We start from the raw sequence: 20,101 nt of genomic DNA on the forward strand, positions 1-20,101 counted from the left end.
AAAAACTTACTCTGAAGCGCCCCATCATCCGGCTCAGGCCCCCCGTTTTTAATTTTTTTTTTACTCTGAATCGCCCCATCACCCGGCTCAGGCCCCGCGTTTTTTAAAAAACTTACTCTGAAACGCCTCATCACCCGGCTCAGTTTGAGTTTGAGTTTGAGTTTTAAAAGTTTTATATAGCGCTCTTTCACCAGCGGTTTCATGGCGCTGTAACTGGCAGATCTCCACAAGGGACAAGGGGTGGAGGACAGGGAAAAAAAAGGAACTACATAAAAATTTTACTGAAAAAATAAGCTTTAAGTTTCTTGCGAAACTGGGAATATGAGGTAAGGGATCTGAGTTCCAAGGGTAATGAATTCCAGAGAGCTGGGGCAAGGGTCGCAAATTTGGCTCAGGCCCCGCGACTCAGAATCGCCTTATCACCCGGCTCAGCCCCCACCGAAGAATGCGTCCACTGTGAAGCCGTGTCCTCAATGCAATGTGGGAACGTTTGTGTCCGCTGCAGACGCGAACGTGTTTGTGCGCTCCACCTGACGCTCCGCTCCAGCTGACGGCAATTAGACGCCCCACATCGCGTCAACGTGCAATGCCCGAAACAATGGTAAATGCAACACCCACTTGTATTGGGATGACGCCCACTCGTATTGGGACGACTCGGCTCCATCCGACGGAAATTACACGCCCCACATCGCGTCAACGGCCAACGCCCACAACAATGGTAAATGCAACGCCCCCTCTTAGTCCCAGCAGGCCGCGCCCATCGCTCTATGCACACGCCCATGCACACGCCCAAATGGTAAATGCAACTCCCCCTCGTATCGGGACGGCAGTCCCAGCATGCCACGCACATCGCTCTATGCACATGCCCATGCACACGCCCATATCTTTCCAGCAGAACGCCCACGCCCACAATGGACTACTTTTCCCCTAACGTTCTTTCCCCCTTATAATGTATATGGTGGCCAGCTCTGTAGCCTGTGTCCATCTGCTGCAACTGTCCTTTCCAATGCTGTATTGGGTGTTGTGATTGGTGCTGTGGTTCCTGAGATACCCGCCTCAAAGGTTTGGGCTCCCTCTTTATTATATTAGTATAGATTCTCTTAATGTTGTCAACAATTCATGTTTGAGGTATTATGGAAATCCTGTGAAATGGTTCTGTTTATGACATCAGTTAGATGCGGGGCATGTGGACAGAAGGTAGGCACGTATATAACTAGATTTGATTTCATGTCGGTAATTTATATATCCAGTGACATAAATCCCAATGTAATTTCTGCCTTGTATTATTCACCATTGTTTGTCACGGTAATCCTCATGATGTGCTGTGAGGGTATATGTAATTTTCCAACATTCTTCAATCATCTATCAATAGTGAGTATTTTGATTATTTGTTGCATGCATGTCAGACCTTTTCTGGAAAGCCAGCCTTTGTAGCTATGGAAAATTCTGAATGTGTTTCCCCATTTTTCTTTTTTGATTTTTGAAAGGTTGGCCTCCTTGGAGTCCAAATGATTTGGACAAGAGACGCAGAAGAGGCGTTGACTAGTGCTAAATACGACAAAAAGATAATGCAGAAGACAAACCAGTCCTTTCTGGACCTGCTAAATACGCTGATTGATATGACGACGAAAGATCTGAGCTCCATGGAACGCATCAAACATGAGACACTGATCACTATTCACGTACACCAGAGGGATATATTTGATGACCTGGTACGTTTCATTTTGAAAAAAAAATCTTTTTCATTCAGTTTTACTTCAAATTTTGGAAACTAATGTGACCAGTTCCACCACTTGTTTGCTTTCAATCTTTTTAAAGTGTTAATAGTGAAAGTATTCGGGCGATAGGCAAATGTGCCACACAAAAAAAAAATGAAGACTAATGCTAAAAGTATGTCTCTACCTACAACGAGCCAATGCTAGTTTTCCCAATGTTTCCTCAGTGTTCTGCAGCTGTGTATCAGCATCTTCAAATAAAATATTTGTGTTGGATAGTTTTAATTATGTAATAGAAATTGTGCATACATCACGATTATTGGGTTAACCATTTCGCTGAGTTTTTCGATTCTCCTATGTTAGGCCCTGTACAGCAGCCATTTCTGAATTATTTTTCTTGAAGTAAAAAAATAAATCCTTCTAATATTTTCATCATGCATGTGCTGCAGGCATTTTTCAGTAATTTTTCTAAAAGGAAAAGTAAAATCATTCCAAGGTGACTGCTGTGCTTTCGCGCACGTGCTTGTCAGCTGTTATGTTTGTGGTTTGGACCACTACATGGTGAGGAAGCAGCAAAGGGTGTTTTGCTGCACTGCCTGTGGGGACACGGTAATAAAAGTGGCCTGGACAGGACTTCTTGGTCCTCAGCCAGCCCTTGAACTAAAGTATACCGTATGTGTGTTCATTCATCATTGAGTTGCAAACACAACAATCTGAAAGAGACACGTTAGTATTAGATTCCTTACCTTAGAATATCCCCAGGCGTCAGACTGGACCCGGAAATGTTTTGCGTAGCAGTACCCTTGCGCGTCGGTAGGCGTCGTCTGCGGCTCCGCGTCCGTCGTCGGCGTCGTGGGTACCGTGATGACGTCGTCGGAGTACTTAGATGCCGCCTCCGCGTGCTGACGTCAGTTCTTCTTTTTTTCCGCGCCAGCAGCACAGATCCGGAAAAAGTGGTACCTTAGTCACTTTTTGACTAACTCTTTTTGATCTTTTTGCTCTCCTTTTTCGAGTCTTCGACTCCTAATCGGTGCCGATAGGGATGCCTGGTTTCAAGCCCTGTGAGGATTGCGACCGACTGATGTCGGTGACGGACCCTCACCGTCAGTGTCTCCACCGTCTCGGCGTCGACCACGATGACAAGGCCTGTTCCGACTGCCGGGCCCTGACTTCGAAGGCTAGACGGGAGCGGTCCCGTAAGCGGCTCGAACTCCGGCAGTCGGCCCCGCGCCAAGAGAGGTCCCGGTCCGGACAGAGGTCGAGGGACCGGTCGCGGGAGCGGAGCCATCATAGCTCCGGGAGTCGACATCACTCCTCTGGGTCGAAGTCGTCAGGTAAGCACAAGAAGTCAAAGAGACGTCATCGCTCTTCCGACTCCCCCCGACGCTCGCGTGACGCGGCCGGGGGTTCAGGTGGTACCGCCCACGCGGCTCCGTCGGAGTCGCAGGCGCCGCGTCCGGCTTCATACCCTCCGGTCCCTAGGCCTAACGCGACGCCGGAGGAGATCGAGCGGTTCCTCATGGCCTTGAGTTCCCTCTATCCTCCAACGGGCTCCGCGGCACCTTCGGGCCCAGCGGTCCCGTCTGGGGGTCCTAGCGGGTCGGGGGCTCCGGCCCCGATGCTGTCGGGTGCTTCGGCTAGCCGCAGCCGGCGCCTTCTGGCCCGGCGCCGCAGGGCCCCGCTGGATCTGGTTCCGGATCCGGGTCGTCGCCGGTGGATTTAACGTCCTCCCCGGCGCCGTCCCCTCGGGTGGCACCACCGGTGCCGTCCTTGGGCGGCACCGTCCCCGATGCCTCACTCGACCCGGTTCCGGTGCCGAAGCGTCGCCGCTCGTTGCCGATTATGACGCCGTTCAGAGAGTTTACTTTCCATGAACCGGACCCATCCTTTGTTGAACCTGACTATCAGGAGATGGGTGATGAGGAGGATTGGGAGGGGTCTGAGGACCCTCTGGCACGTGAATGCCAGTCTCATGAGGACTGGGCAGGTAAACTTGGGGAGGCCAGTGGTATAGACACTTCGCCTGACACTGGCTTTGTCTCGCCTCCTACCGTGGCTACGGAGGAGGGGGCAACCTATAGTGTGGTGTTGATGAGGGCAGCCAAGGCCTTGGGCCTTGAGCTCCCCGTCGCGGCCGTGAGGACTAATCTCCTCACCGAGGTCCTTAAGCTGCAGTCATGCTCAGCCGAGCCTCTGCTGCCGTTTAACGAGGCCTTAACCGACGTTCTTCTGGGCACGTGGTCCAAGCCCGCTACGGGTTGGCCCGTAGATAGGAACGTGGCCAGACGCCACCGCCCGGCCCCGGGCGACCCATGTTTGCTGTCCACCCACCCCACCCCCGAGAGCCTGGTCATCCAGGCCTCCAATTCCCAAACCGCATTCCCGTCGGCCCCACCGGCCAGGGAATCCAAGAAGTACGAGCAGTACGACAAGAAGATCTTCTCGTCCCTTAGTCTGGGACTGCGGTCTTCCAAAACCGCATGCCTCTTGAGCCGCTACACCCACTCCCTGTGGGATAAGGTTGCGGAAGTGCTGCCAGAGTGTCCATTGGAGGTACGGGCCAAACTCGGCCAAGCCCTTGTGGATGCAGCCAAATATTCTATTCGGTGTGGACTGGATACCACCGACTCACTGGGCAGAGCGATGGCAACGACGGTGGCGGTCAGACGCCACGCCTGGTTGAGGTCCGCCAACTTTTCGGCCGATGTCCAAAACACTTTGATGGACATGCCGTTTGATGGCCGTCGCCTCTTTGGCGACAAGGCAGACCATGCGCTTGAGCGCTTTAAGGACTCCAGGGCTACGGCCAAGTCCTTGGGCCTCTCGGCCCCGCGCCAGCAATCGGCTGCCTTTCACTCCTTTCGTGGCCACGGAAGGGGTGCTCCCACACGTGCTGCCAGCCACGCTCCGCAAGGTAATACCCAATGCGGTGGCGGCCGTGGGAACCGCGTCCCGGCGGCCGGGGACAACGGCGAGGTCAGTCCACACATTCCCCCGCAGCGTCCGCCTCAAAATCCTCCTAGTCCATGCTTTCCGGCCCATGTGACGCCAGTGGGGGGCAGGGTTCGCCATTACCTCCTCCACTGGCGCACTGTCACATCGGACAGGTGGGTGCTGCAAATCGTCCGAAGGGGCTACTCCCTCCCCTTAGGGGCGACTCCTCCAGCCATGCCACCGCAAAACCACCGTGTCTCGGGGGATCATTTGCGACTTCTGCAGAAGGAAGTTACGGCCCTCTTGGCCAAGGGGGCCATCGAGCGCGTCCCTGGGCCAGAATTAGGGTGTGGTTGCTACTCCCACTACTTTCTGGTACCCAAGAAGGGCAAAGGGGGCCTACGCCCTATCTTGGACCTCAGGGATGTCAACGGCTTCCTCCGGAAGGACTTGCAGGATGCTTATTTCCACATCCCTGTCCTGCCGGCCCACCGGCGCTACCTGCGGTTTATGGTTGGCCACGAGCACTTTCAGTATACCGTGCTCCCCTTCGGCCTTACCAGCGCCCCACGGGTGTTCACAAAGGTGATGACGGTGGTCGCAGCTCATCTGCGCAGGTTAGGGTTTCAGTCTTCCCCTACCTCGACGACTGGTTGTTGAAGGCGGGCTCGCCCCAGACAGTCGTCAGCCACCTCCAGACTACGGCAGATCTCCTGCACCAGCTGGGGTTCTCCATCAATGTGCCAAAGTCACACCTGTGCCCCTCTCAGAAGCTCCTCTTCATCGGAGCGGTTCTCGTCTCGGTGCGGTTTCGGGTTTATCCACCCGAACAGCGGGTCCGGGATATTCAGGCTCTGATTCCCATCTTTCAGCCACTATCCCGGGTCTCGGTCAGGTTGACGCTGCGGCTTCTGGGGCTGATGGCCTCCTGCATCCTACTGGTGCATCACGCCAGGTGGCGGATGCGGGCTCTGCAGTGGGACCTGAAGTTTCAGTGGGCCCAGCATCAGGGCAACCTATCCGACCATGTCCTGATCTCGGAGGGCACTGCGAGACGGCTGCAGTGGTGGCTCACGGACCGCGATTGGGTCAGCGGCAGATCCCTCTCCCTTCCCTAACCGGAGCACGTAGTTGGGACGGACGCATCCCTCCAGGGCTGGGGAGGCCACATGGGAGAGGCAGAGATCAGAGGCCTCTGGTCTCCGGCAGAGACCCGGCTCCATATCAACCTGTTGGAGTTGCGGGCGAATCGTCTAGCACTGAAGGCATTCCTCCCCTCTGTCTGGGGGAGTGTAGTGCAGGTGTTCACGGACAACACCACCGCCATGTGGTACTGCAACAAACAGGGCGGGGTGGGGTCGTGGACCCTTTGCCAGGAGGCTCTGCGCCTCTGGCAACGGCTGGAACGCCAGAGCGTGACCCTGGTGGCTCAACACCTGGCAGGTTCTCTGAACGCCAGGGCGGACTAGCTCAGCCGTCGGTGCATGATGGATCACGAATGGCGTCTGAACTCGGACGTGGCACAAGGCCTCTTTCAGCGATGGGGAGAGCCTTGGTTAGATCTATTCGCCACCGAAGAGAACGCGAAATGTCATCAGTTCTGTGCGTTGGAATTTCCAAGGTGGCACTCGCTCGGCGACGCTTTTCATCGCGAGTGGAGCTGCGGTCTATTGTACGCCTTTCCGCCTATACAACTTCTGCCCAGAGTGCTGAAGAAGATCAAGCGTGACTGGGCCCAAGTCATCCTTGTGGCTCCGGACTGGGCACGAAGGTACTGGTATCCAGAGCTACTCAGTATGTCAGTCGATCCCCCGGTTCGTCTGCCTCTGCGGGAGGATCTTCTGTCGCAGCAGCAGGGGACGGTCCTCCACCCGAACCTGTCCAGTCTCCACCTCCATGCTTGGAGATTGAGCGGCGACAGTTGAGGCCATTTGACTTGCCTCCTGAAGTCTGTAATGTCATTCTGGCAGCCAGGCGTCCCTCCACAAAAACGGTATACGCCTGCAGGTGGAACAGATTTGTGGCATGGTGCACAGCAAAGGCTGTGGATCCCCTCTCTGCCCCTCTTTCTGAGGTTCTCCTCTTCCTTCTTTCTCTTGCCCAGCAGGGCTCTGCTCTGGGCACTATCAAGGGCTACCTTTCTGCCCTTTCAGCCTTTCTGAGGCTGCCTGATCAACCTTCTTTGTTCAGGTCCCCCATTGTAAATAGATTTCTTAAGGGCATCACACACACGTTCCCTCCTGTTCCTTTTGTGATGCCTCAGTGGGACTTGAACCTGGTTCTTACTTTTCTGATGTGCGCTCCCTTTGAGCCACTTCACAACTGTCCTCTCCGTCTTCTTACTCTGAAGACTGCTTTCCTGGTTGCTATCACCTCTGCCAGGAGAGTGAGTGAGCTCCAGGCTCTTTCTTGTACTCCGCCTTTCCTTTCTGTCCATCCGGACAAAGTGGTGTTGCGTACTAAGCGATCTTTCCTGCCCAAGGTTGTCACGGCCTTCCACATCGGGCAGTCTATCACCTTGCCAACCTTCTTTCCGCCTCCGCATCCCTCTAAAGAGGAAGAGCGGCTGCACCGTCTGGACCCAAAACGTGCGCTCTTATTCTATTTGGATCGCACACGCCAGTTCTGGGTGGATGACCAACTCTTTGTTGGTTACGTGGGCGCTAAGAAGGGGAAAGCGGTGCACAAGAGGACCATCTCCCGGTGGATCATCTTGTGTATCCAGGCATGTTACTCCTTGGCTAGAAAGGAGCCCCCTGTTGGATTGCGGGCTCATTCCACCCGAGCCACGGCGACTACAACTGCCCTGGGCCGGGGAGTGCCCTTACAAGACATCTGTCAGGCAGCTACGTGGGCATCGCTGCACACGTTTGCACGGCACTACTGCCTGGACAGCCAAGTCCGGAGGGATGGCTTCTTTGGCCGTTCTGTCCTCCAGGACTTTTTGGTGTGATTATTGGTTCGCAGACCCACCACCGGGATCGGTATTGCTGGGGTATCTATTCTAAGGTAAGGAATCTAATACTAACGTGTCTCTTTCAGATGCACAAGTTACTACTAATACTACTAAGAGACATTAGTTAGTATTAGATTCTTTACCGACCCATCCATCCTCCCCGTTCTGCGAACCGATTTCTAGGGTTAGGGTTATACCCTTCAGGGCCCTAGTTTCAATGGCACCAGTGTTGGTTTTTGGCATGGCTCAGCGCTTCTGGCGCGCAAAAGCTGTGTCTAAGAACTGACGTCAGCACGCGGAGGCGGCGTCTGAGTACTCCGACGACGTCATCACGGCGCCCACGACGCCGACGACGGACGCGGAGCCGCAGACGACGCCTACCAGCGTGCAAGGGTATTGCTACGCAAAAAATTTGCGGATCCAGTCTGACGCCTGGGGATATTCTAAGGTAAGGAATCTAATACTAACTAATGTCTCTTACAGATATATCGTTACACAAGTAGTAACTTGTGCAGCTGGTGACTACTGGGTTCTTAGCTGTGCGGGACAGTGTTCCTGCTCTCTGGCGGTTTGCCTGCTCTGCTCCCGCTGGTGGCGGGGGGTGTTTATCTTGCTGCTCTGACAGCGCAGCCAATGTCGGTTCTGGCTGTGGAGCTCTTTTCCTGCTGCTCCTACGATGTGGCCACACACAAGTTCTAAGGATGCCTGTGGCCGACATGCTGAGAATGGGTTGTTCAAAAAAACTTGTCAAAGTGCGTGCCACAAATATGGAAGCGAGTCTGCAACGTCAGGTGAAAATGGAACCGGTTAATATGGTCAATATTCGAGAAGAAGCCCGGGCACAGGTTCAAGTTGACTCCCAAGACGTGTTACGGATGCAGCGGGTCATATCCACACCAGGGACCCTGCCCTGCTCCCGGAAAACAATGTTCAGCCTGTAAGAAACCTAACCACTTTTCCAAGATATGCTGTTCACCCACGCCAAAGAAAGTGCCGGAGCCTCTGTGGGAGGCTGGCCTAGTATATAGTGCACACTTATTTAAGTGAAGCACCCTGCACTAATCCAGACAACCCTTATGGTGATTTTAGTGGTCTTAGACAACCATAGAAAGCTCTCTAAGTGGTAGCTGTAGAGGGCTGTCTTCAGGCTTAGTCCAGAATTAGTGTAAAGTAGCTTGTTTTACCAGTAACAACAATATAGTGTAGGTTAAGTGAAAAAGAACCACACAGTGTATTTATAATAATATGTATTTATTACAACTACTCACTAACATGTTGCAATATTTCTTCCCGGAGATATATTCACAATACACACAATACTTCAACAATAGAACAGGGAAGTAGCACAAATAATCAGTGGTCTCCAGGGGGAGACCAAACCATATACTAATAAAGTGGAATGCGAACTGTGACCAAAGTAGAGACTGGACCCAGAAGACTTAGAAGAGCCGGGGACCCAAAGAGCTATCCAAGGTAAGTACTCAGGAACCCCACGGAGGCCGTGTGCAGAGTGGAAACTCCAACATGCGCTCAATACAAGTCAATGGGGAAGTCACTGTTGCAGCTTTCAAGAAGAAGGACCCTTCCCAGAGGACCCTGGGAGGTTGGAGAGTCACTCCACCTGTAGCTACCACAGGAACCAGGATACCTACACCGGGTAAGCCGGGTGCATAGGTGTGAAGTGACATCCAAAACCGCTGCACACCACAATGTAGGACTTCACTGAAGAAGCCGCTGGTGAAGAAGGTGAAAGAGTGCAGTGGAATCCAAGGGTGGATTCTTGATGAGGAGTACCTGCAAAAAGAGGGTACAGAGTCTATGCCACTCTAGACTGACCAGGATGCATCGAAGACCAATGACCAACGATGACGGAAGATACAGAAGAGTTGATAGTGTCCTTCTTGCTGCAGCTGTGAGGACCAGACGACGCTGAGGAAGACAACGAGCGTTCACAAGCTGTCTCACTTCGGAAGTCAAGAGCCAGGGGTTTGGTGTGCGGCAGGAGCACCAACAAGCAATGGCAGCAGCAACAGATGAGGAAAGCGACTAAGTGTTGGGACCAGCAAGGTACCAGGAACTCACCACATGCAGGAAAAGCTGAGCAGGCCCGAGCAAGCAGGGGAGGCCACTGAAGCCAAGGAAGACCCTCAAGATGACCCACAGGCCAAAGGCACAGAAGTTGCAAGAGGACCTTGAGCTGCTCACCAAGAATGCTGGCCCATGGTGCAGAGGGTGCAGTGAGGATGAAGAGCTTGGTAGCAAGAGATGCTTGAGGTTGGAGCTTCAAACCATTCCTGGCAATTGAGTGAGGCCGGCTGGGGGGAAGTGCTTTTGCTGCAGGGGGCCACCCAGGGGTCCAAAACCAGCCCCCACTCTGGCGGCCCACCGGGGAAAACGCCCGGTGCCCGCTACGGCCAGCAGTCCGGCCCTGATCTCTTGGTGAAAAGAGTCAAAAAGCCTTTGCAACACCAAGTCGATGCAGTGCACAGCGATACTGCTTCAGTGGTTCCGACGAGAGATACTGGCTTAAAATTTGCTGTGAAGGCAGTGCAGCCCCGAGGGTGTTGCAGAACCACCACCTGCTTTGTTCAACCTCTCTGTAGGGACATCAGACCCGTCAGCTTTGTTGCGATGCCTGCAGATGCAGGGAAGTAACTCCTTCACTTCAAGGGAGATTCCTTCAGGTGTCTTGGTTGTCCACAGGCCTGTAGAAGATCCTGTATGGAGCACAGGCACAGATGATGCAGACAACTGGCAGGACAACGAGACCAGGGGTCTTTCCCAGTTGCAGTCTCGGTTCCCAAAACGAAGTCTAGCGAAGTCCAAAGTGTTCAGTCGGTTGAAGATGAAGTGTTTTTGGATCAGAATCTTGTCCCATGGTAAGTTTAAGGAACCACCCACAGGTATGCTCTTAAGTACCCTAAGGATAGGGTTGAGATGGTCATGGGTCCCTCCCACAGGAGATGCCGGAAAATGGGGAGGGTACTCCCATGTCCTTTGTCCTGTTTCTGCCCAGGGCAGGAGCCAATGGCTCCCTGAACTGGTTCCAACTGGATTATACAAGGAGGGCCCCAAATGTGCCCTTCAAAACCGTCTATTGGCGCTGGCAAGCTCCCCCACCCTGGCCCAATACACTAAGTCCTGTCTGGGAGATGGTCACATCTCCCTGTAACAGGAAACCTATTTTACTGTCTTCCCCTGTTTGAGCTTTGCTCGGAAGCAGGAGGGCAGAATCGTGTCTCTAGTCGGCAGTAGCCATAGTTTGCTGTCTGGGTCTAGAAGACTGGTACCAGGAACACTGAGTGCCTCCCGGAGGAGCTTTACAGTGCATGGAATCACACCCCCAACACTGTTTATGGTGTTGAGGTATGATTCCAAAATGTTTGATACCAAACATAACAGGGTTCGTTACAGCCAATTTAGAGTTAGCAATTGAGTTATGACACCTGGCCACTCTATGTATTGTAATTGCTAATGTACTTACAACCCGTGTGAATCGACTCCGTGGATTGTAAGGGTGTCCTGCTCATGCAGGGGCACCCTCACACTTATAACCGAGCGCCCTGCCTCTAGTTTTGAAAGGCCTGCCTTAAGGGTGACTTAAGGGTTTTAAGTGCAGCGACCTCAGATATGAGGAAACTCAGATGCGGGGTACCTCAATGATCCTCCCTCAGCCCTACCCTCTTCAACATCTACATGGCCCTCCTCGCAACCATCGTCAGAAACCACGGGCTCAACATCGTCTCCTACGCCGATGACACCCAGCTCATCCACTCCTTCACCAAGGAACCCAACAACACCAGGTGCAACTTCCAAGAAGGGATGAAAGCCGGGTCTGGTGGACCTGGACCAAACTCCCCCTTCACCTCAAATGAAGCCCTACACTGCCCCAATTCAAAACGGACCTCAAGACCTGGCTCTTCGTATGACCCTAATGGAGCTGCTCACACACCCCCAGCGCCTTGAGACCCTCACGGGTGAGTAGTGTGTTCCACAAAACCCTGAGTGATGGATTGATTGACTGAGCACCGGATTACACAGGCTGCAATGGCAGGCCTGTGGTCACAATTTGAGTTGTCTCCCATGGGTGGCACAATACATGCTTTAGCCCATGGGAGATCCCTGGTGTACCTATGCCCTGGGTACCTCAGTGCCATATACTAGGGACTTATAAAGGTACACCAGTAGCCAAACTGGGGTGTACCTAAGTACTCACCATGTCCAATTCAGGGAAGAAGCACATAGACTGGGGTCCTGATTACCAGGATCCTAGTCAGACTAGTCAGAAAAACATAAAGACACCAGCAAAAAGTGTGGGTGACCATGAAAGCAAATCATACTTTTATACACACAGTCATCCTTGGTGCACTGAACTAAATTCAGGCTCCCATGGGCATAAAAGCCAAACCTTGATGATCTAGTCCAGAGCCCTAGTTTATGCAACAGTGGGTGCTGAGGAAAACAGGCATATTTTCTTAGCAGTACCCCTGTGCGCCGGTAGGTGGCGTCAATCAACTCTCCACATAATGTCATATGGCATCACGTTCATCATCGCAACGTCTGTGTCGTCTATATAGGCGGCCACCTAGTGCACTGGCGTCAATTCTTTTCTTTCCGTATCAGTCAGTGCAGATCTGTCGAAGACAGCAACCCACTGTCATTTTTTTACAGACTTTTTCAACATTTTGTCAACCTTTTCTTGATGTGTAGGATGTCCAGAAAGACCTCAGGGTTCAAACCGTCTGTCTCCTGTCACCACTCCATATCGGTTACAGACCTCCACCTTGTGTGTCTTTGGTGCCGGGAGCACAGCCACAACCCAAAGTTGTGCTCCGACTGCCAGGCCATGGCGCCGAAAGCTGTGAGGGAGCGGTCCCTAAAGCTTCATGCAGCCTGGCATCTGGCGCCTTGGAGATCTCGTTCCTGCTCTCGGTCTCGGTCAAGAGGAAGATCCAAGCACCGCTGTGGGGGATTCAAGTCTTTGTCCTCCCATTCAATATCTTTGAAGGGATCAGGTACGAAGCTCTATAACAAACACAAGAAGTTGAAGCATGCTTTGACTTCGACCCATCCGTCACCCGACGAGACGGAGGAGTCGCGGCGTTGAAGGCCCTGCTCCGCAGAGTGGTTGCCTGGGTTGGTTCCGCATTTCTTCCCTTTTCTGCGACCCCCACCCAGTTATAAGAGTTTTATGATGCCTTGTGCGCCATATTTGGACTGCCTGACCCTGCCGTCGCACCTTCCACCCCACAGGCTCAGGGAAAAGGAGCTCCTCTGGGTTCCATGCCGGCAGCTCTGGCCCCGGCGCCCAAGGATTCTCATGGATCTCTTTCCAGATCTAGACCAGATTGTTGCACTTATTCGTACTTCCCCGATGCCTCATCTGATGCCGAGATCCTTGATGTTGCCAGCACCCGCCAGTGGCGCCAGCCTCATTCTTAACCCCTACGACACAGAGCCAGTCGGGCATCCACCAACTCAGAGACTGGTGCTGACAGAGCCTTTGGGCTCTATCGTATTCTCAGCCTTATTCGGAAACACTAGTATTGGAGGAGGATTGGGAGGGGACACAGGACACCATAGAAGTCCCTCCTTAAACAGAAGAAATGAACTGGTATGAGAAACTGGATAGTGGCAGTCGTTTGGATACTTGGCTACGGAGGAGGGAGCTTCCTTTGCCATGGTGGTGCGTAGGGCTGCAGAGGTCTTGGACCTCCAGCTTCTTACTGTGGCAGTCAAGACCAATGTCTTGACAGAGGTTCTGCATCCTGGTGTCTCCACCACAAAACTCTTGCTCATTAACTATGAGGCCTTGACTGATGTTCTTCTGGGGACCTGGTCCAAACCCAGCACAGAGGCTCCTGTGAATATAATATTGGCCTGCCACCACCCCTCTGCACCAGGTGACCCAGCTTTCCTCACCTATCACCCAACCCGAGGGCTCAGTGGTCCAAGCCTCTACTTCTCAGGGCATGTTCTCTTCTGTACCCCTGGATAGGGAATCCAAGAGGCTGGATAGCCTCAGAAAGAAAAACAATTCTTCCACCAGCCTAGCATTGCGATCAGTAAACACAGCATGCTTATTGGGCCGTCACTTCCGTTCTCTGTGGGATACGGTTGCACAAGTGCTGCCTCTTGGAGGAGGCCTGGGCTATCCTCTCCCATGCTGTTCTAGACGGGAAGGAAGCAGCAAAGTTTTCTATGCACCATGGCCTTGATACAACAGACTTGCTGGGCAGAGCGATTTCCTCGATGTTGGCAGTTAGGTGCCACGCCTGGCTGAGAACATCGGACTTCTTGGGGAATTACAAAGAAAACCTGATGAACATGCCCTTTGAAGGCTCTTGTCTCTTCGGAGACAGGGTGGAAGTAGCGCTAGAGTGCTTCAAGGAGTCATGGTGTATGGTCAAGTCCTCGGGCCTCTCTATATCATCCTGTCCTGCGTTTGCGGCTACGGAAGGGGTTTCCAACTGCACCAGCCATATGCTAGCCAGAGGACCGCTCAAGTTCTGCAATCTCTGCGTGGCCATGAGTGCAGTTCACCCCAATTTCGTGGGTCGGGTGGCAAGAAGTCAGGTCAGGCCTGTAGGAAAGTGGTTTTCTGTTGCAGTAACACCCCCCCACTTTTTGCCTGATTTCTGATGCACTTTGGCTTGATGTGCCCTGGGTCCCTGCCAAACAGGTGCCCAGGGCCTGTGTTCTTTCCTTAAAAACTGCATTATTGTTGTCCACAATTGTCACATCTCTAGCCTTAGTAAAAGGTACCATAGGTACCAAGAGCCCTGTGACCAGGGACGGCTCTATGGGTTGCAGCACACATTGTGCCACCCTTAGAGGTCCTGTACCTTAACACACACACTGCCATTGCAGGCTGCATGTTTTGGTGCAGGGAAAAGTAAAGAGTAAACATGGCACACATACCTGTGTTCCATGCCTGCAACCCACTACCTATGGTACTGATAATTCACCTCCCCTAGCTGAGTGCACTATACCCCTGGTGAGGGTACATTTGCCTGAGAACTGTACCCCTACAGTGTTTAAGTTCATTTTTAGACAATATAAGTACAGTAAAGCCACACAGAGTATATAATCTGGGAGTTTGTCATTAAGAACTGCACAGCACCATAATGGCTTTACTGAATTCTGAGAAGTTTGGCAGAAAACCTCTCAGCATAATATACCCACACAGATGCAGTTTGGGATTTATAATACAATACACTGAGAGTGCATCTTAGAGATGCCCCCTGAAAAACGAGCAGCTTCGAGTTTTTTGACTGACTGGTCTCTGCCAGCCAGCTGCCACCAGATAGGTTTCTGACCTCCTGGGGTGAGAGCCTTTGTGCTCCCAGATGTCAGGAACAAATCCTGCTCTGGGGGAGGTGATTTTCAATGGCTCCCCTTGTGTAATGCTGATCTGGGCAGCTTCAACCAGTGGAGATTCCCACCCCCCGTCTTCGCCCCACTTTTTGGTGGCAGGACAGGTGGCACATTTAGTAAACAGGGTAGGAGTGTCCACCTTGACTTGGCACACCCCTGAGGTGGCCAGGAGCAGAGGTGAACCCCTCCCCCTAGAATTCTCCATCTTGGTTTGGAGAATTAGGCCCAATCAGAATTAGGGAATGTGCTCAGTCCCCCATGTGGAGTGAGCATGCCAAAAGAGTAGTCACCCTAAGGTCAGTAGCCCAATGGCTAATTCCTCAAGACCCCTAAAACGCCCCCTAAATATAGTATTTAGGGGAAGTACTGAACCCAGGAGTTCAGATTCCTTTAACCTACGAAGAAGAAGAACAGCAGATGTTGCACAGCAGAAGAGACTGTAGAGGAGAACTGACTTGGCACCAGCCCTACAGGCCTGTCCGCAGTTTTCAGAGATCCTGCTCCAAAGTCGACTTTTCATGCAGCCAAGACCTCCGGAACCTCTGGGAGGACTGACTGCCTTCAACAAAGCCCGAATGTCCTGCGAACTGCAGCTCTATTAAAAAGAAACTCCCAAGACAGACTCTGAGCCTGCTGAGGAAGAAGAAACTCAATGCCTGGAAGCACCACTGCACCCGTCGCCTACGGCCAGAGTCCAAGTGGCACATCCGTCCCAGTGAGGTCCCCCAGCACTCCAGAGTCCAAGGCCACTGTGGGTTGACCCCCCCAGGACTCCCCAACGTTGCCTGCAGCATCTGCATGGAGATCGCCACCCCAACCGCGAGTTGCCCGGTAAGGTGAAATCCTCCCTCAAAAGGCACCCCTGCATCCGGCCGCCCTGCGCTCTGGAGAAGAGGACCTGATGTGCACCTACATCCCGAGCCCTCCAACGTACCTGCCCAGCTGTTGGTTCCTCCTGGAAGTCTTTCTGGATCAAGCCTGCAGCCAAAATCCAAAACTGGCAACATCCATAGGATTGCATTGGGCTCCAGACCCCTCCTCCGCACCCTGCACCCGGTTGCCCCTGCGCCGCTGGTGGAGTGGACTTAATGCAAACCTGGGACCCACTTTGCCCTGACCTTAACCCTAGGTGCTTGGCTCCCATGACAGAGTGCCCTGCCTGTGAGCCGCCTCAAACTGAGGTGCCACATTGGCTAAAATTGGGCCCCTGCACTCTGCACCCGGCTGCCCCAGTGCCACTGGTAGAGCAATTTGAGAGCCTAACTGGACCTAGGGGAACCTTGGTCCTAACCTCCAAATCTCATAGTCGTAAGTTGTTTACTTACCTGTGAACCCTTAACACTCTTTTTCCCATAGGAACCAATATTACGAGTTTTCTGTTCCTAAAAGTGTTGACATGCGTTTTGCATGAGACAAAAGTAAATGTATCTGAAACCCGAAAAAGAGTATTTGAGGTAATCTAAAAGTACCACAAACGTAATCCAAAGTAATTTCTATGTAATTTAAACTGTTTGAAAGCTTATACAAACCTGTAACGATTGCAAATCCATTCCCAATAGCATTTCTGTGTACAGCTTTAAAATTGAAAGTGTATTTCACCTACCTGTACCAAATCCTTATTGGTTCTACAAATAAAAGATAAGTATACCTTTTTTATACTTACCCAATTGGTCTGGATTCTGTCTCTGAGTATGTGTAATCAGTCCTGGATTCAGTGAATACTATAAATGCTCAACACACCCTCCTGATAATCCTAACTGCTCGCCCACACTACCACAAAGAGAGCTGTTAGTACTTGTCTAATTTACCCTCTGCCATACCTCTTGGTATAGTGTATACAGAGCCAGCTTCCTACAAGGCCACAATCTCCTCCCCCATCCTCCACCTACAAACCTTCCTAGTACGGTCCTACCAGATCATGGGCATCTAGTTGGTGGCAGGCTACGCTATCACCTCCACCACTGGTGAGACATAATGTGAGAAGTTGGCCTGATGTATGATGTCCACAATTCTGTGGGCACCTTGTATCAGTCCAAACAATCCCTTATGGTGGTGGTTGTAAGTCAACCTTATAGACAAGCTATCCTAGGGGTAGCATAGACGTAAGCAGTTTTAGGCTTAACTCAAGAGGGCATGTGAAGCCAGCTGTTTTACATATGCAGTCCTGTAATATCAAATGAAAGGACACCACACAAGTTATATATTATAAAAATATATGTATTTATTACTAGAATAATCCTCTGTACTCTTTATGAGTGCAGTGGCACAAGCGTTTAAACAAAAGCACAGTCAAACATACAAAAGTTGCACGATTATGGATAGGGCCGGTGGCCACTCAAACCATATACTAAATAAGTGGTATAAGTATCACTTTATGAACAATGGTAAGGACTAGGGCCTTGGGAATCGCTGGGACTACACTGGACTAACAGCAGTTAGGACGGGAGTAGCCCGCGAGATTCAGGTGCAGAGCTAAAAGCACACGCATGCACCAATGCAAAGTCAATGGTGCGTAAAAGTTACAAAGTTACTGTTTTAGAAGTCTTCCGACTGGACTAGAACTTAGCCACTTAAAACTAGGACACTAGGGGTGTAAACCACTACAGGAGCACCGGCGTTCAATCGTTACCTCACGGGTGCATAGGTGCCAAAGTGTGTCGCGTTTCGTCGTGGAGTTCTATGGAGCCTGGAGATGAAGATGCTGCAGGCGGCCAGGAGAGAAGAGTCCGGTTGGATCCAAGGGTGGATCGAAGATGTAGAGTACCTAAAAGCAGAGGGGACAGAGTCTGGGTCACTAGCCAGTGACCAGGATGGAACCAAGAAGGAACCAGGCAATGTCGGGCGCAATCAGGTGGTTGTCGTGAAGCTTGTCCCCGCTGCTATGTGGACTCGGGGGCATCGAGGATGACCAGGAGTGGATCACGAGCTGTCCCACAAAGGCTCTTGCTGTTGGCGGTGTCGGCTTCCGGATCGGAGTTAATAGGCCTCGGCAAATGCAACCCACGCAGGATTTGAAGATCGCTTCTTACTTGGACCAGCAAGGTCAGAACGTTTGCTCCTTATCAGGGGAGCGAGGGCCAGTCTGGATCAACCAGACTAGCAGAGTAGTTTCAAAGGTTCATCGGTAATGGGGCCACTAGCAAACGGGCAAGTGACCGGACCAACGCATCAAGCAGGAAAATGCAAAAGGGCCCCACGCAGCACTCGGTGAGTGTGGAGGGGTGATCTTCGGTGCACGAGCTGCTTGCGGCTGGGGCTTTTCAAAACCAAATGCACAGCTTCGAGGGTACCTCGAGAGCTGCATGGTCAGCACTTTGCAGTCTTTTCAAGATGGCCGCCCCACGCTTCACGTCGCCTCCACGGGTCTCAGATTCGCTGGGACTGTGGATCGGGCTGTTGGAAGTGAGGGAAGCTGGGTCTTGTCGATCTCTGTTGCTTGAGCTCCGGCTGGAGCTGCAACAAAGCAAACCATTGGGCGCTGGATGGTGCCTGTTTGCACAGGTTGGTCACTCCTTGACCACAAGGGAGATTCTTCAGTCTTCCACGTCGAGTGGGATGTCAAAGGGTGCAGAGTTCTGTGTCAAAGTTTCAGTCAGGATTATCTGCCTTCAATGGACACAGCTCCTACCTTTATTGCAAATCAAGGGGCTGGATATCCTACTAGGTCCCTCCTATGGGTTGGGCCAGAGAAGGGGGTGGTTACACCCCTTTCCCTTTGTCCTGTTTCGCGCCAGAGCTGGGGCTGGAGTGCCCCAGAACCGGTTTGACTGGATTTTGCATGGGGCACCTTGTGTGCCCCAGGCAGTGTCTAGTCTCATTCAGCCCTCCCTGCCCCAATCCACTATCTCCTGTCTGGGGTGGTGTAACACCTCCCTGTGACAGGAAACCTTTTGTCCAAGCCTCCCCTGCCAAGTTTCGGTCAGCAGCAGGAGGCCAGACTTGTGTCTGTGGAAGCAGCATCCATTTTGTGATGCTGAGGCTCTGGTTAGTTTTAACCGCATTCATTGTTACCCACATGTCTTAGCCCTCTAGAAGGGTGGAATGCTACCCCCGTTGCCAGAACTGGTGAGGGGGTAGTATTCCAAAGTGTATGACACCTTACACGACATGTTTTGATAAATCCAAACCAAAGTTAGCAATAACCGCGAGGATTATAATGCACTTAAGAGTATATGGTATGGCAATATCCCAGAACAGCTATAAGGACATGGTTCCGAAAGCTGCAGACAGGCTCAGCTCATGCTAGAGCACCATCTCACATAAAACCAAGCACTCTGCCTCCAGGATTGTTAAGGCCTGCCATAGGAGTGACTTATAGGTATATATGTGTCCAGATATAGATTTAGATATAGGTATACTATATCTAAGCAAGGGATGATTACACGACCTTGCCCCAGCTGAGTGCTCAGCCAGTTGTGTCAGTTTGGATGGCCAGCCAAGGGTGGCAAAAGATATGCTGCAGCCCCTGGTAGGCCTTGGATGCACCTATGCCCTGGGTACCTATAGTACACTGTACAGGGGCTCATAAGGTGACCCGATCCAATTAGTTATGCACCTAGGGTACATGGAGTTCATTTTAGAGAGAGAGCAGATAGCATGGGACCCTGATTAGCAGGATCCCAGGCCAACTAAGTCGAAAACCAGCTAAACACAAGGCAAAACATCTGGGGTTACCCTAGTCAGGTATCCACCTTCCTACATAACCCCCCCCCTCCCCAAACGAAAGGAGATAAGGCTATCCTTGACCAGGTAAGCCTATATTGCCTAAGTGGCCATATAAGGAAGTACCTGCACTAGCATGGTTACCCCCTGTCTCATGGTCCACTAAGCAATCCCTCACCCTAGGGGTATCAGAGGATCTCCATCATAGGGAATTACTACCTGTAGTGTGTTTTGGCAAAGTAAAAGGCTGGTGTTGAGATGGAGTACTGAAGTGGGGCTCCACTAATGTAGGGCTCAACTTCCTCCAATCACTATCTACCATGGATGCCTTTCTTTCCATGACTGAGTTGCACTGTGCTCTCAGGGTCAACCTCTGGCTGCCTACAGCTGGAGGCTGGGTCCCTTTGGTTGGCTTACTGGAGGGACAGGTCAGGTTTGGGGCCTTGGGGTCCCAGGT

General features: G+C 52.1%; 1 protein-coding gene across 1 annotated transcript in view; it reads left to right on the forward strand.

The window, feature by feature from the left end:
- The window catches only part of DNAH5 (dynein axonemal heavy chain 5), a 5,174,212-nt gene that overhangs the window by 2,039,735 nt on the left and 3,114,376 nt on the right, over window positions 1–20,101 (forward strand). The window contains exon 34 of the mRNA XM_078687662.1: window positions 1,488–1,712. Coding sequence (XP_078543788.1) covers window positions 1,488–1,712 — 225 coding nt within the window. The remainder of the gene's footprint in view (window positions 1–1,487; window positions 1,713–20,101) is intronic.

This window comes from Lissotriton helveticus, chromosome 4_1 (assembly GCF_964261635.1).
Source record: "Lissotriton helveticus chromosome 4_1, aLisHel1.1, whole genome shotgun sequence".
NCBI lineage: Eukaryota > Metazoa > Chordata > Amphibia > Caudata > Salamandridae > Lissotriton > Lissotriton helveticus.